At 36.8% G+C, this 16221-nt stretch overlaps 2 protein-coding genes and 1 pseudogene across 3 annotated transcripts; 1 reads left to right on the top strand and 2 right to left on the bottom strand.

Annotated features, from left to right (window-relative positions):
* Positions 1 to 1013: 1013 nt before the first annotated feature.
* Positions 1014 to 3651, top strand: LOC120003105. Of its 2 annotated transcripts, none has more exons than XM_038852023.1 (7): positions 1014 to 1186; positions 1811 to 2191; positions 2277 to 2416; positions 2493 to 2628; positions 2793 to 3114; positions 3198 to 3418; positions 3451 to 3651. In XM_038852023.1, the coding sequence occupies exons 1-7, from the start codon at positions 1167 to 1169 to the stop codon at positions 3473 to 3475; spliced, it is 1245 nt and encodes a 414-aa protein (XP_038707951.1). In that variant the 5' UTR covers positions 1014 to 1166; the 3' UTR covers positions 3476 to 3651. The 2 variants fall into 2 exon arrangements, with proteins under 2 accessions (XP_038707951.1, XP_038707950.1); XM_038852022.1 differs by having other exon boundaries at positions 3198 to 3429; positions 3462 to 3651.
* Positions 3652 to 5046: 1395 nt separating this feature from the next.
* Positions 5047 to 8419, bottom strand: LOC120002171 (annotated as a pseudogene).
* Positions 8420 to 8474: 55 nt separating this feature from the next.
* On the bottom strand, positions 8475 to 13742 carry LOC120002170. The gene is made up of 6 exons (XM_038850781.1): positions 13447 to 13742; positions 10424 to 10823; positions 10202 to 10329; positions 9943 to 10093; positions 8763 to 9147; positions 8475 to 8646 (listed from the first exon to the last, which is right to left on the bottom strand). The coding sequence occupies exons 2-6, from the start codon at positions 10816 to 10818 to the stop codon at positions 8506 to 8508; spliced, it is 1200 nt and encodes a 399-aa protein (XP_038706709.1). The 5' UTR covers positions 10819 to 10823; positions 13447 to 13742; the 3' UTR covers positions 8475 to 8505.
* Between the last annotated feature and the right edge of the window lie 2479 nt (positions 13743 to 16221).

Genomic DNA, 16221 nt, shown 5'->3' with positions numbered 1-16221 from the left:
CCTATCCTACCGGTAGGATACAATATGTATCATAGAGATAGGATACTGGGCGTAACCTACCGGTAGGATATTGTTAAATACATAACCTACCGGTAGGATAGGGTGAAAAATATGTCTAATTTTTCGAAACTGGTGTCAACCTCGTAAAAAACAATCTTTATCAAAAACTAGGCAATTATATTTTCTTAAAAGCCATAATTGTATGTGATTCGAACATGAATATCCTTCAAATGACCGTAGCACTTTAGTTATCATACAATATATAAAAATAGAACAACCTAACTGGGCGTAACCTACCGGTAGGATAGGTTGAAAGGTATGTCTAATTTTTAAAAATCGGTGTCAACCTTGTAAAACACAGTCTTTATCAAAAACTAGGCAACTACAAGCTCACATATAAGAAATGCGAACATCATTCATAAGCCAAAGTTACCGCCTGTGAACGGCCTTTGAAGGATATTCACTTCTAAGATAAAGTAAATAATAAATAAATTAAATTCAAATAAATTCATAATTTATTAATCAGCATTTTTACTACTAAAAAATATATTTATATTAAAGAAATATATATATATATATATATATTCGGCGTTGCTATTTAAACCCCCAACAACAACGCGTGCTCTAAAATATACATTTTTGTGAAGCATTTATACTACTTTAGAGTATAAATGTTGGTTTGAACCAAACAACATTGATATGTCTTGGTGACGATAGGCCTATCCTACCGGTAGGATACAATATGTATCATAGAGATAGGATACTTACTGTATCCTACCGGTAGGATACGGTATGTATCCTAGCGATAGGATACTTTCTGTATCCTACCGGTAGGATACGGTATGTATCCTAGCGATAGGATACTTAACGTAGCCTACCGGTATGATACGTTATTAATCCTAGCGATATCATACTTGTGTATCCGACCGGTAGGATACAATTACATGAGATTATTATGCCTTTTCAGATTAAACTACTCTATCAAATGACGTAAAAAGAGAGGCTTAAAATCCTATTTCTCGAGAAACAATCTGCCGTCAAGGCTTTCGAAGCCCTAGCACGCTGTCCTTTGCTTCTCGGCCTCAAAATCCTATTTCAGCCTCGCCGTCGCCGTCGCCGTCGCCGTCGCCGTCCTCAGTCACTGTCTTTTCTCGTCGCTGCCCATCATGTTTTCTCGAATCCGATTGTATTGTCATATTCTCAACTTATTTGTTGTAGTCGGTTGGCTATCGCGTTATATGTGTTCGTATTGCAATTTGGTTGTCTCGCCGTGGTTTTTGTCTCTGATTTAGTTTCCTAGCATCGTATAGTTTTTGTTTTTTTATCAAGTTCTCGGATTAAATTTCGCCTCTTTTGCGTTATGCTTGTAGACCATATGCGAAAATTGTCTCTGAAAAAGATTTCGAATGAAAACGAAATTCGTTTCTTACTAGTGTGTAGTTGCATAATTTTCCACCCTGAAGTTCGAAGTCTTGAGTAGTACTTTATGTTTAAAGTATTCGGGTCATACACAATTCCAGATCTGTTCATGCATTCAGAGATCTGACCATAATCGCTCATTAAGTCATGGCCCTCTGGTAGCAATTTTTGTCGCATGTTTACAGGCCATGTTTCTGGTTTCATGTCGGCAGTTAGTTGTTTATAAATCATTTTAGTTTTTTTCCTCTTGGTACTTTGGAGGGAGATTTTTTAATTTCTCTTGTGTGCTTTAGCTTTGTTTGAAGATTTCATAAATTCATTCTTTTAGCTTTATAATTCCATTGCATTTGGTGTGGCCCAGGGTTTACCAAATTGTGTTTCCTTTTGACAGGCAGATTAAAATGGAATTCACCTTTGATTTTGTCACTACTAGTGACATTACGCAAGGGATTATTACTTATGTACGTGCTAACAACCCACGCGGATATGGTTTTCGCGGATATGATTTGTGTACTGTTCAAAAGTTTGAAAAACATGAGCATGCGGAGGTGGTATATAAGACGCTGATAGATTTGTTTGGAGACTTGGTACCAGAGACATTATCTCCCTTTCAAGTTGGAGAGGATCCTTCATGGTACCTTGCTATGTTCCCATATGGGATTCCCTTCGATCCATCTGATTCTGTCGACAAACTCTATGAATCCAGTTCATATCAGAATGGTGAGGGATCAGAAATTCTTTTCATATCAGAATCTTATAAAGCTATCATAAGGTCAGTAGTATTGCCTTACTTTTAGTTGATTTTAGTGTCTCACTTGCAAACAATTCTAAATTTCCTTTAAAAAAACTTCATATAGGTCTATGCTTCTGTCTATTTGGGTCTCGATGCAAACGCAAGTACGTTGTCGTATAGACCTAAACTCCATTTACATAGATAGGTGTTGGGCCTTTGATCATTCGGAGCCTTTCGCGAAGTTCATGAAATTTGATATTCAAGGTCTGTTATTTCTGACACATCTAATGCCTTTTGATTTATTTGTGGTTTAGGTTTTTAACTATGTAGTTGGTTGCAGGTGAGGATCAACAAGGTGACGAAGCTGAGGTGCGTGATAAATTAAAGAAACTTTTTGAGGAGATCAATAAAGTATCTGGCATTAAAGGTGGTCTAACAGCAGAATTTGATGTTTTTTTTGAGACTTTCGACTTGGAGTAAGTTACTTTAATTCACTACTACTATAATTTTTTGTTATTATTTGCTTGAGTTTGAGCTTTTATTTCAATCAATTTAAAATTTGTCCCACAAAACCTGAACTTTTTTTTCAATAAATGTTCGAGTTGGGTAAAAATCTTGACATTTGCCATTTGAATTGCAGTGATCCAATGAAATTGTTTGACAATATTCTCTTTGCAACGAAATTTGAGCGCATGGATTTCATCCAGCGCTTACATGCATTCCTTGAAAATAGTCCCGACATTATGATTTATGGTGACGACACTAAAGATGCATTTGGGGAGGATGGCGATGAACAGTTGAACCATCTAATTGATGACCTTTCGCAAGAGTGGTTCACAGGCGACCTTCGTGTCCTCATTCCAAGTAAAAAACGCACTTTTGAAGTTATGATGAAACCCCATGAAGCCAATATGAGGAGATGCATTCAAACCATATCAAACTTGTACCATTATGCTGAAGAGGTAATTGTTTTGTTTTAGAACCACCCATTTATGAGGCTTTCCAAGGATATATTTATTATTTCCACACATTGTTCTTATTACAGAAAAGTGAATTGGACAAGGCTCAACTTGTGGAGAAAATCCATAGCATCTTTCCGAAGCACATTGCTGCATTAGCTCGAGGTTCAAAGAGGTTGAATCTCCGGATGTCATTTGAATCATGTGAGGATTGGATTGATGCATTCGAAAATGTTAGAGACATTCATCAACAGACCAGTGATCCTGATGACAATCCTATGGGAGACACTAGATCTCTGCCCCCGAGGGCAGCTCAATCTTTTATATAATGCCCCTGAGGGCAGCTCAATCTTATATAATTTGACTTTCAGATCTTGATTTTTCTTTGTTCCACAAGTACTTAAGCCAGTTTGGCATACTTTGGTGGAGTTACTGGTTTGATTTAGTAGTGTAATATTGAATTATGTTTTAATTGTGATGTGTAATAGTGAATCTGATTTTTAATTTGACCGCCGCTCCGCTCCGCTCCTTTTCCTCTCTTATTTTGTGCTATGTGAGTAATGTGGGGGTCCTCTATTCCTTGTGTGATAGGATTTGATGCTAGAGTGGAGAATATCCTTAGGACTCTCTGAAGTAAAGTCTGATTTTTGAATCGTTGGGATGACCTTTTATTTGTTATTTGTTTTGTTCCCCGAAAGGCAGGGCAATGTTTAGAGATCTTTGCTTTGCAGAAGAACTGCATGAAATGGTATGTTGTCGTCTGTTAGAAAACAAAAAAAGAAAAGAAAATTGGCAAGTTGTATGATCTTTACCAATTGCAAGCAAATTCTAAAGAAAACGTTTGGAATAACATGTTTCCACCCCTTTGAGGATATCTCTGACTTGACCATTTAGAGTTCTTCCTGTTTGTCGAAATAACCATTAGCTGCTTGGCTCTTGTAACTGGAAACGATGAGCACCCAAGAATTTTGTGTATGATCGATGGGAGTTTGTTATTTTTTAGGGCGTAAGCATTGTGCTTCTGTTCAAGTGGTGATGTCTTTTACATCTCTATCTAATGAACCATTTACCATCGCTCAGCCATTTATAGTAGTAGGAAACAAGAAAGTTTTTTTTTGATAAGCAGTAGGAAACAAGTTGCTACTACAGAGAGAGCACATGTGATGATAGCTGAATAGACTTTTCGCAAGAAAGTGGAAGAAACAAGCTTATGCTCCTTTGTTCATGCCTGGATACAACCGACATTGAGAAGCTCATGTCCAAAAAGGCCTTGATAACCAAAGAAATTACAAAGATAATTTCAGTGGCAAGACAGAAAAAGGATAAAGGGATTGTTCTACCCGAAACCCATGTCTTCGATTTGGGGCTATGCTTCAACAAGACCTTTCTTCCTTTCTTTCTTTCTTTCTTTTTCCTGGCATGAATAACAGAGAAAAGCACAACGAACGGCGAACCCAAACCAGAACCTATGAGGGGTAGGTCATGAATCACAAGCGCTATCAGGAACCAGAAGAAACACAATTAGGAACAGACACTCTCACCAAACCATAAGTTCCAAGCCAGGAAAATGTCACTCATATACTCTCACCATAAGATTCCTTTCTAAATGCCCTGAGCCATCATTTGTTTGGTCTAGTCTCCTCACAGCAAAAGGGCTTTTAAAAAGAGGAGTAAGATGGCAGACTAAGAATGGAGAATCCATCAATGTTTGGGAGGACCCGTGGATTCCCAACCTTCCATCGGGAATTCCTTTTTCCTTGGGCCCGAGTTGGGATGAAGAGAACTGATGATCATAGTATTTTCATCTCTCATGTGATTTTTAAGACCACAGTGCTTTAATCTGATCTTACCGTTGGCATGGCTGCTTAGCGGAGTCTATTATTTTTGCTTAAGCACATTACACATTGTGGGTGCAATTCCTGGTGCAACATAGAATTAACTCCGATTGAGCAATTTCCCTTTCACAAAAATAACTAATACAATGATGATGATAGACTGGACCATCTCATCACATGGCGCCAACAAAAGCGAGAAAACTCAATATGAAAGTGTACATCCCATAATGTCTTACATACTTCGAATGAATCTCCATCAAGTATGCGTCTATTTGTGGTACATGTTTATGTCAGAGCACATCCATATAAGTAAATATCATATAATCTGAGTGCGAAACAGATAAAATTCAATTTGCAAAATCATTTCTCCACCTGTTGGTTTTCGGTTGTCTGTTGAGCAGCGTAGGTTTTCAAGGAAGGGGATTGAGTTAGGCCATCAGGAGCAACAGTTAAATTATTTGTTCCATTCTTTTGCTGTTTTATTCTTCTTGCTATGTAACCTCTGATCCATGGAGTCACATCTTCACTGATCTTGATCATGATGAAGAAGAGGATGCGATAGATGACAATCATGCTGAAGATAACACTGATATCCACCCATTTTGATCTGTTCACATCAATTTGGAACACGTTCTCCAGGATGTACTCACCAGGGATCTTCGACAGATCCGGCGACTGGTTGTCAAACAGCAAGCCCTTCAAGTCGTTCTAGTATTGCCCCTGCAAGCATGCATATCTTCTTCATGAGTTCAAATTATTCTTTAACCACCATTACCACCACCACCGCCACCGCCAACCTGATTATATTGTTATCTGATCTTTACCTGCAGGGCCCAGAAGTGAAAACTGATATATGACATTGGGTAACGCCAGACTGGGTTTGGTATGTCCTTTGGAAGCCTAAAGTATCCAGAGACGAGCATGAAAATTCCCTGCCACATGTAGACGGTTCACAAAGTCAAGAGTCTAGAGAAATTTGGAAATTTGGCAGTCCATCTCTAACCATTGAAATTAATTCGCTGGATACAAACCTGAATTCCAGCTCCTATGATGATCCCCATTAAGAACAGATAATGCTCAAAACCAGGGTGAAGGCCAACCATGAAATAGCAAATAGTTCCAGCAATGAAGGTGATCATTATCAGAAATGGCATTGCAGAGAGCGTGTTGCTAATCACAAATGCAGTCACACCATAGTGACCGTTCAGCCTCTCTCTTTGGAAGACCTTCAAAAGGTAGAAAAAAAAAAATGAAAATGATGGAGCATAATTTACATTTCATGCTGGATCTGAGAGAACACTCACCTACATATCCTCTACAAAGGATGGAAAGCCACCAATTGACATGAAAGTGACAAAACCAAAGACGAAAGAAGCACAGGATCCTCTTGCCTGTATTAATTATACAGAAAGTTCTTATTGTTAGCCAAATTTCATTATTTTTTGAACTTACAGCACAGAAAAAGACAGAAGAAACTGCATGAAATGGGATATCCAAATATGATAAAAAAAGAAAGTACCAGAATTGAGTTGTAGCCAGTCCCGACATTCAGATAGATGGTACCAATACAAATAGTGACCACAACATAAATTACAAGCCTCAGCCAATAATAGCCAAAGTCCCTCGACATGTTGATGAATGAACGTTTGGTCAGAGTGAAAGCCTGCATTAAAAAACTAGCCTGACTGCCTCCTGAATCTAGTACAATTCCTTTCTGTAACACAGAGTAAGAAAATTACAACTATAAATTCTGGAACAAAGTAATCAATAATCAAGTAACTAAGTTTTATCATATTACATTGGATAAATTAGAATTTGGCACTTACAACTCCGGAGATCTCAACCGTTTCTCTTGCTGAATAACAGTACTGTGAGGTCCGATAAAAGTCAATAAGTGTTCGTATGGCTTCAGCTGTCGTCATTTTCTCCAGAGGATCCTCAGTTGCCTCAAACTAACATGAGTTACAAATTCCCAAAAGACATTGTTTTACAGGGAAAAAGGAGAAGAAATGAAAACAATTTTATATCAAAATCTCATAACCAAATTCAATATTTAAGAGACCTGGTTTAACTAAGCAAAACATCAAAATAGGCTATAGAGATACCCTGAGTTTCATGGACCCTTTTAAAGTAGCCTTCACTTTGTCGAAATTGGAATTGATGCATCTAAGAAAATGCTCAGAAGGGTTCCTCAAAGCAGGACAGGGAAACCCGGCTTGTGCAAAGAACTGCAATATGTATAAAGCAATTAATTATGTAAGCATCAATCTATTAAGACGTATTTTCACGTATTATTCTATGAAATAAACACTTGAGAGAGAGTTTTGTTGCCCCATATGGCCATATGCCTCTGCTGCTTGGCCAAAATAAACAGTTTTGCCCCTGAAAGCAAGTATAGCTTATCAAAGAGCTCAAAAACTTCACTGCTAGGCTGATGAATTGAAGCTATGACAGTCCTCCCATCTCTGGCTAGCCCTCACAGTGTCTCTGTCAAAAAAAAGGCTGAAGCACTACAAACCAAACGAGGGCAAGCTATTATTATATACTAGTGGAAATTTTTGGAGTTGATTCATAGTAGAGAAGAGACTAGATAGATGTATACAAATAAATACAAACCTGTCAAGGCCACTGGTGGGCTCCTCAAGAAAGAGCAATCTAGGCCTAATCAAAATTTCAAGAGCTATGCTGACTCTCCTCTTTTCTCCTCCACTCATACCACGCAAATGCCAGTTTCCAATAACGGTATCTTCGCAATCTTGGAGACCCATCTCTATGATGGTGCTCTCCACCAAGGCTTGCTTCTCAGACCAAGACATCTTATCAGGGAGACGCAGTCTAGCAGAATATGAAATCATTTCCCGTATCGTCAGAGTTCCGATCAAGTTGTCATCTTGAGTCACATAAGCCTAAATTTCAAATTAAAGGATCAAGATCAGCGATGATCGTGATCTCCAGTTAAAAATTATAATCTTAGATTTTGAACTGGTAAAAGAAAGACAAGAAGAAACAATTAAGTATACTCACAGGCTCACAGCAGTTCCAAAAGAGAGCTTGGTTTTAAGACAGTTGAGAAGAATGGTTCCGGAGAGGAAAGCGTTGGCAGCGAGGCGGCCAGAGAGAGCATCAAGAAGGGTAGATTTTCCAGAACCAGAAGGACCCATAAGGGCTGTGAGGGTCCCAGGCTCGGCATACCTAGTAAGTCCTTCCAAAACCTTCCGGGTCTCTCCATTGCTGAGAGTTACCATCACAGTAAGATCCTTCCAGGTAAGCCTGGCAGAGACATCTCCCACAAACTCTGTGTTGGTCTTCCACTCCATAAAGTCTCGCTTAGAGGGCTCAAGCCCCCCACCACAATCCCATTCCCATTCCCCGCAGGCTTGCTTGCCTCAATCTCCATCATCACGTTACTCTTGCTACCCGAGGTTTTCCTGCTGCTCATTGAATCTCAATCCATCAATCTCCTATTAACTACTTAAATATACGTTAACAGGAAGGAAGGGAGAAGAAATGGGAACATGAATGGGCAAAGCTTTGTTTAGCATCGTTGTAAAGACATTCTCTATGGAATTTCAAATGGCATCATCCAAGTTTGCCAATTCATTGCCCTTATAGCTCTAGCGAACGAATCAATGTGGAGTGGAAATAAAAAGTGGATTATACCCACAAGATCTGCATCCGTGTAAAGATCAATGTTGTTCAACTGCAAAGAAAATAAACAACATGAGTTTCCCATCAAAGAACGGGAAGTGTAAGCCTCAAAAATAACTCAACTAAAATGAAGTGGCATTAAATTTTTTAACAAAAACTAGTAAGTACCTGGATATTATGCAAGTATAATAGTTTCAATTGCAAACGATGCTCGTATAGGTCCCTAATCCGTATGAGACATCGTTTCATCATAAGATCATCGCTCTCGTAACCATGTTCATGAACCCCTCGCAATCCCGAATAGGAGAAATTCTCAGCAACATAAGAATCTTCAAGTGCCTTGTGCACCTTACACATTTCAGGATGATTAAGAAATCGCGCCTTCCAATCCCGATTGTATCCAAAAGCATCTTCAGTCTCTTTCGAAAATATATTTTCATATTGAGAGGTGGTACAATCAAGACAGGTGATGTAATCACAAAGATAAGTCATAAAATTGCGTCGTTTTTCTTTTGACCAGAATATAACGTTATTCCTTACATTCCCAAGATTCCTACATTCAAATTAAAAATAAATTATTACAAATAGAAAACTAGTTTAGCAATTAGAAAGTTCACAAACAAAGGAAAAAAAAACAGTTATCAAACGAAGAAATGATTCCATGAAGACAAGAAAGGAAAGAAGAAATGATAGGAAGGGAATGGAGATAAACCCTAGTCCTATATAATCTTCTCAAGGGCTGCCTAAAAATACACAAAAAACTTCATACGAGCTTCCAACCAATTCTTATTATTCATATCTGTAGCCTACTATTTCCTACTCTTTGTTAGAGGTTCTTTACACTCAAAATTTAGTTTCTAAACCTCTACCCATATCAAAAATACATATTTGTAAAAGTGTGGCTGGTACTTGAGCCAAAACCAGCTGTGTAAAGAGGTGGGCTTGTTGTCTCTGCATCAACAAGCTGTCATGGTGGATTTTCAAATCTCAAGGAGGAGCCTTGAGTAGTGGAGTAGGTCCATTTCTGGCTGAACCACTCTAAAATCGTTTGCACTCTCTCTATCCTTACTTGTTACAGTCTTTACATTGTTTGATTGTGTTTATTATCTGTTATTGCTCTGCACTTCCTATGCTTGCTTGTTTGATCAAATTGTGTGAACATTATTTGAATATTCTCTGTTAGAATAATTTAGAATCTTGTTTGTTGAATTCTATTCTAATCCTAGACTATACAGTAAATTAATTAGTTTCCAGAAGAAAACCTAGTCTAGCAATCACAGGAACCAAAAAGAGTTTTAAAAAGACTTACTTTATACAATTCACATGTATTAAAAAAAAAACAACTTACTCCATATTAAAGCTCTTTCCTTCTAGAAAATCAAAAAATGCGGCAAACTCCCGACTCAGAGAACCAGAAATGTCGGAGTTGACATTAATATCATTGAAAAGATTCTTCAAATTGCTGCACACATCATCTTTGTCCTCACAATTCTCGTCATCTGCAACAATCAACCAACATTATTTAAAATCTACGACCATTATGTTTAAAGATTATCTATCAAGGAGATAACTAACTGCATACAAAAAATAAAAAATACATAGTTCACCTTGCAAATCGAATGCTACGAACTTCGCAGCAAATAAATCATCTTCACTGTACATAACAATCTTTTCACGTTTTAGGCGGCAACGTACTGGTGTCTTCATCAACAGTGAAACAGCAGTAATTATATCCCTATATTCAGCAAATAAGTGGAAAAAAAAACTTATATTATAACTTTAAAAGACTGAAGACAATAATCAATAACAAGTATTAAATTTTTACTAACATTATGCAATCTTGGTATCCACTGCTTACGAATATAGGCATATCTTGATATTTCTCAAAGAGTTCTAAATCATCCAGTTTTTTACAAGATGTCGGTGCAACAATAACAAGATACCAATAGTTGATCGCTTCAACATTCATACTTCCAAAAGTTATATTAGCCCCTTCTACAACCCCTTCTACAGGTGGTAGAATCTCCGGTGCCAGCTCGCCAAGTTTTGTTTCCACCACACTGCGTATCATATCTGCATCGTTCTTTGTTGTAAACCTTTGAATATGGAACACCCTGTTTGCCGTGTGTTGTTGCAAGTTATATATATGTTTCCTAATCTTATCTTTCGTAGCGGCATTAAAATTCTCAGACGGAAAGTCAAGTTGTACGCTAAACTGAGCCATTCAACCTTACGACCACGCCAAAAGCCATCATATAAACAAACAAATGGGTCAGTTCTTATTCCATGTGTGAAAAAGAGCGACCACTGAGCATAAGCATAATAAGTAGAGATTGCTAAAGAGCAGAAAAAGAGAAGTACAACCACGACACCAAACAAGATACACGGCTTGAGTTTTAAAGTATGGTAAACTGACAGTAAAAGCCTCAATAAAAACACAACATATAGCTGTGATTGTAAAATGTTGCCAGACAGCTTCATAATAGGGTAGCCAAGAGTTGATTTTACGAAAAATTGCTTTAAGGCCTTGCGATACACATATGAGTGAGTTTCAAAAGAAATGCTAAAAATTTCGCACTCGAAAGCACCAAAATATCTGTATTACAATGCCAATATGCAATTGCAAATTTATAATGAATTCTTCCTGGTGGCGTTACCCTTTCAAAAAAGAGTTTTAAATGAGGGCAGTTGACATAATCAATAATCCAAATCAAACGACATAACAAAATATCGAAATTCAAGAACCAAAGGCACAAAATAGAAATAATTATTAAGAACCACGCGCCCCCCCCCCCCCCCCCAAAAAAAAAAAACCCTAAAATGCAAACTGACCTAAAAGAGAAGAAGTGAAAATTGATTAGCAAAACCGCATTACCTCAAAATCTAAGAAGGGAGAGAGGGAAATGCAAATTATAACTAGCCACTGATCCGAATAGACGGGGTGAGGACGAACGCGGGGGTGGAGGTCTTTCAAAGTAGGAAGCTTTGTAAAAGTACTCTTTAAGAGTGTGTTTGGATTAAGGGATTTGGGGGGAAAGGAAGGGAAGGGAGACTACTTTTCTCTTTCCCATGTTTGGATAGATAAAAAAGGAGAGGAGTGGATTTGTTATTTCCTTTGTTTGGATAACAATTATAAAGTAAAGGAAAGGAAAGGAAAGGAAAGGAAATTAGTATAATTTTCTAATTTACCCATGCTTTTATATTACATCATTGTTATTATGCTCTCTTTTTCAATCTCCTCTACAGGTGAAAATCAATGACTTCATCCCACTCTTCATCAATATCCATCTAACATTGAAAAAGAATTGTAAATTGTTGTGTTTGTGTGCATAAGAAAGGTACAGACCAGAATTTAATTGCAGGGAAGCAATAGATATATCACCTGACCTCCCAATGCAACAAATAATGATGAAATGCAGCCAGCTATAAGAAAAACTAGAAAAGAAAAAGAAGAAAACAATCACAAGGATATGCAGAGGAGGCTCTTCATAATTCTTTTTGTAAGAAAAAATAAAGGAAAAAAGAAAAACAAAACAAAACAATCACAAGGATATGCATGCAAAGAGGCTCTTCATAATTATTTTTATTTCTCTTTTCCCACAACAAAACAGCATATATTAAGAAGCATTACGCAAAGAAAGGATAATAGAAGACTTCATAAAGCCTAAATAAAGGACCAAGATTATTGCCCTAAGCCCCTAACTCTTCTATATCTTTATCTCCCTAAACCCTTAGCCAACAAGAGGGAGGCTGCAGCCCAAGCAAGTCCCCAAGTTCAGGTAATTGCAGAGCAACTGACTAAATAGAATAAATTAATGCTGAAATTATATTAATATTTTAACTAGTTTAGTCCAGAGAACTCTAATTAGTTGGTGGAAACCAAAAGGCTCAAGAAATTTTCATTAACTGGTAGTGTAGAAAAACTATTTGAGGCACTCCATACTTGAGCAAGTCGAAATGTGAAGGTGTAGCTTTGTCAGAATAAGAAGTAAACTCTTACACATCAAGGACTGGAGACATGGAGTAATCCAGGCCTTCACATATTTAGTAATCACTTAAGAATTAAGCCAACACCAGCCCCTATTGAGTGATGCTTGATTACTATAGATGAGTGAGTTGCTGATATTTTTATTCGACAAATGGCAAGTCATGTCTCTGCTGCCAGTTTTGAAGCTTATATTGAGGTTTGCTATTTTTCTTTTGCTAACCAAATCTACTTTTTTAATTAACTCTACTTCTACTACTTCTGTATTTAGGATTGCCACTTCAATTCTGATACCACTGGAATTCACATATTCCTAGTTCCTACTGCGCGAAACTCTCCCAACAGCCAATTGACAGAAATAAATGAGACTTAAAAAAAGGCATCATCAATCACCGCAGCATTTAAGAAAATACAAACAGAAAAATTGACCACAGATTCCTGGAGTGCAGGAAGCTCCAAAGTAATCACAATTAATACACAGGAAATAAGACTTGCCTCAGGGACAAGCCTCCCACCGTCACCCAGCACAGACTTGCCTCAACTAGCAATGCATATCTCAGTAACAACAGAAACAAAAATCAAACAAAGAAACAAACCAGGCACCAATCATGGTTGCAAAAATCGCTAGTCGGCCGCTAGGCGGTTCGTGGGGACTAGAGATTAATTGGATTAATCGTTTTGAGTTTTTTTAATTAAATATATATATATATATGCAATACATATCATATATGTGTGTGTCAAACACAAGATAAATGAAAAGGAACACCACTAGCAGAAGAATCGAAGAACACAACAGCAGAGACTAGCAGACAGAGTACAGAACACGAGAGGGTACAACTGACAAGAATAGCAGATAGAATACAGAACCTGAGTCGACCAGCAGACTAGAACAAGCAACGAACAGGAACACCTCTAGAACCAATGAAGAGAATACAGAATAGCTCCAGCACAGAGTAGAACAAGCGACAGCAAAGAATAGAACAAGCGAATAGCAGAGAATACTCAGAATAGCAAAGAACCGAGTCGAAATCACCAGCGCCTCAGTCTTTTTGTACTCCCCAAAGCAATCGGTTGCAGCAACAAGCGAAGGACATACATATGCGAATTTTACGGTTTCAAGCGATCGGCGATTGAAAGCTGAAGTCACGTAGAAGACTAGAAGAGAGAGTTTTTGGGCTGTTATGACTTGGACTTGAATGAGAAACTGGGCCAAAAGAAAGAAAAATGGGGCAAAATAAAAGGCCCAGTCAAAAAAAGATCCACGCCCAAAAAAGGCTTAGGCGGACTATGCCCGATTTAATCCGATACCGATTAAGTGGCTCGATTACCCTCTAATCGAAGCAGTAAGTCCCGACTAGCCCGATTTTTGCAACACTGGCACCAATGAAGATCACAATCCCTCATTCGTATGAAAGAACAATCGGGAAATTAAACACAACATAAATCGAAACAAACGATCTTACGAATGAACTAGGTGGTATGCCCACGCTTTGCGCGGTATATAATTTTACTTTTTAATTATAATGTAGCATAATTGTTGTGTTTGTTATTCAATATCTGATTGTAAATTTTATCAAATTTAGGTTATTGATGGAAGCGGGTTTTTTTTTTTGTAATTATATTACTGCATAAATATAGTGTTTATTTTTAATTTCCTTCTTTTTATTTGGACATTTTTAGATTGTGGATGGAAGCATATGCAATCGTGATAATTTTGTTTTTTTTAGAAATTGTTTCATTTTTTAGTAATTGTAACCATGAAAAACATCTAAATTGTAATTAGATTACTTTGTTAGAAATTTCAAATTTCATTTTTCACACAAGGAAATATTGTTCTACTGATTGTTTTGGTTTAAAATTTTGGTGGCGGTCTTCCAACTCCGGTCCTCATTGTGAATAAATTTTTCTTTTTAATTGATATTTAATACAATAAATAATCCAAGATTGTAAGAGTCATTTTCTTTTCCTTTTTTCTTTTCTCTTTTTAATTGATATTTAACCATATATTTAAAAACACCATTTGGAATTGTAGGATGATAAGGGTCATTTCTTTCTCTCTCTTTTTTTTCCTGTTATCTTTTTAATTGATATTTAATCCATAGATTTGAAAGCACCGTTTCGAATTGTAAAATTATAAGAGATCATTTTCCTTTTTTTTTAAATTGATATTTAATGCATTGAATACGACAATTGGAATTATAAGAGATCATTTTCTTTTTCTTTTAAATTGATATTTAATGCATTGAATACAACACTTGTAAGCAGTAAGAACAAAGACCCAAGCAACTATAAAGGAAAAAATACAGAGAGCCTTGTAAAGCAAATCGAAGAGCTAAAACGCAAGAGGTATCACTTTCTTGTTTTATGTTCGAGCTTTAAACTTGGACATTTTACACATCATCTCTTTTTCCAATTCTGGAACACTTTTACCTTTACAAAATGAATATTGCATAGCAGATACAAATCTTTTTCTTGTGTCAAAGCTGAAGAACTACCACTTTATTTTCCGTCTTTGCCACAACTGAGTTAAACCAACTACCAACAACTCCTCCTCACAACACCACCACAAAATATACCTACAACCAATGAAAAGGAGGGAAAAAAATTAATAAATAAATCAAGAAATGAAACGCAATGCAACTCTGCAAACATAATCAATTTTTTGGTATCTTTTTGGATTATATGAAACAGATGAGGGGAAAACACGTTCAGTTTATGATTTAATTTCGTATTATTAAAAAGAGAGGCATGGGTGATGAAAAGAAAAATCATTGCAAGTCATTGAATAAACAAAGCTCTCCAGTTTTCCTTTCATATTCCTTATCATGATTCACTTCAAAACTGGACTTCTCATCAGATTATTCTTCCTCTTCCACATGGATGCCCTACTATTATTAAAAGAATTAAAAGTTGTAATCCAAAAAGAAATTCACAGTAAACATCTATGATTGCAAAGATTGCTTCAATTTCAATAGGTACATGTTTCTCATTGTAACCTTCCATATTTTTATTATAATCACATTTTCCCCTTCTTTGTGTTCCCTACATAAGGAGCTTTATCTTGAAAGTTGAATGAAGGTTTTCACACAATAAATAAAATTGGGTTAGCATAGAAGGCTTAAGAGTTACAACAACTTTATACGCCGCACGATTCTCCTCATCATGGGAGACACCGTCAATAAGGAATTTTCTACTGCTATTTTCTTACATTGGTTCTTGGCGAAACTTTTAGTTACCTCTGAAGAGACAATCTTTTCCTCCTTAAACATATTCTAAATCATGGTTATGTAGAGCACAATGAAAGAAAGAGTGTTATGATTAAGATGTTAAACAATACCTACTGAAACTTCTTGTTGACACAAGTGGAGCAAATGTGCTGGGTTATGTGATATGAAAAAAATATTAATTATATAATATTAATTGAAAATATACCTACTACAAAATTAATTGAGTTAAATCATATAAACAATAAGAAACATGCGAACCAAATAGTGAAAAATAGAATAATCTAACATCACCTCTACATCCAAAAGAAGCATATCCACACTCAGGATGTCATTGTTGACATTCTTAGAATCCCATAGCCCGCTGATGCGGGCAATCACCTCCCAATTCATCCTTGAACCATCAAGGATACGTTCA

The sequence above is a fragment of the Tripterygium wilfordii genome, chromosome 7 (genome assembly GCF_013401445.1).
Source record: "Tripterygium wilfordii isolate XIE 37 chromosome 7, ASM1340144v1, whole genome shotgun sequence".
NCBI lineage: Eukaryota > Viridiplantae > Streptophyta > Magnoliopsida > Celastrales > Celastraceae > Tripterygium > Tripterygium wilfordii.
This window is presented reverse-complemented; position numbering and strand designations above follow the sequence as displayed.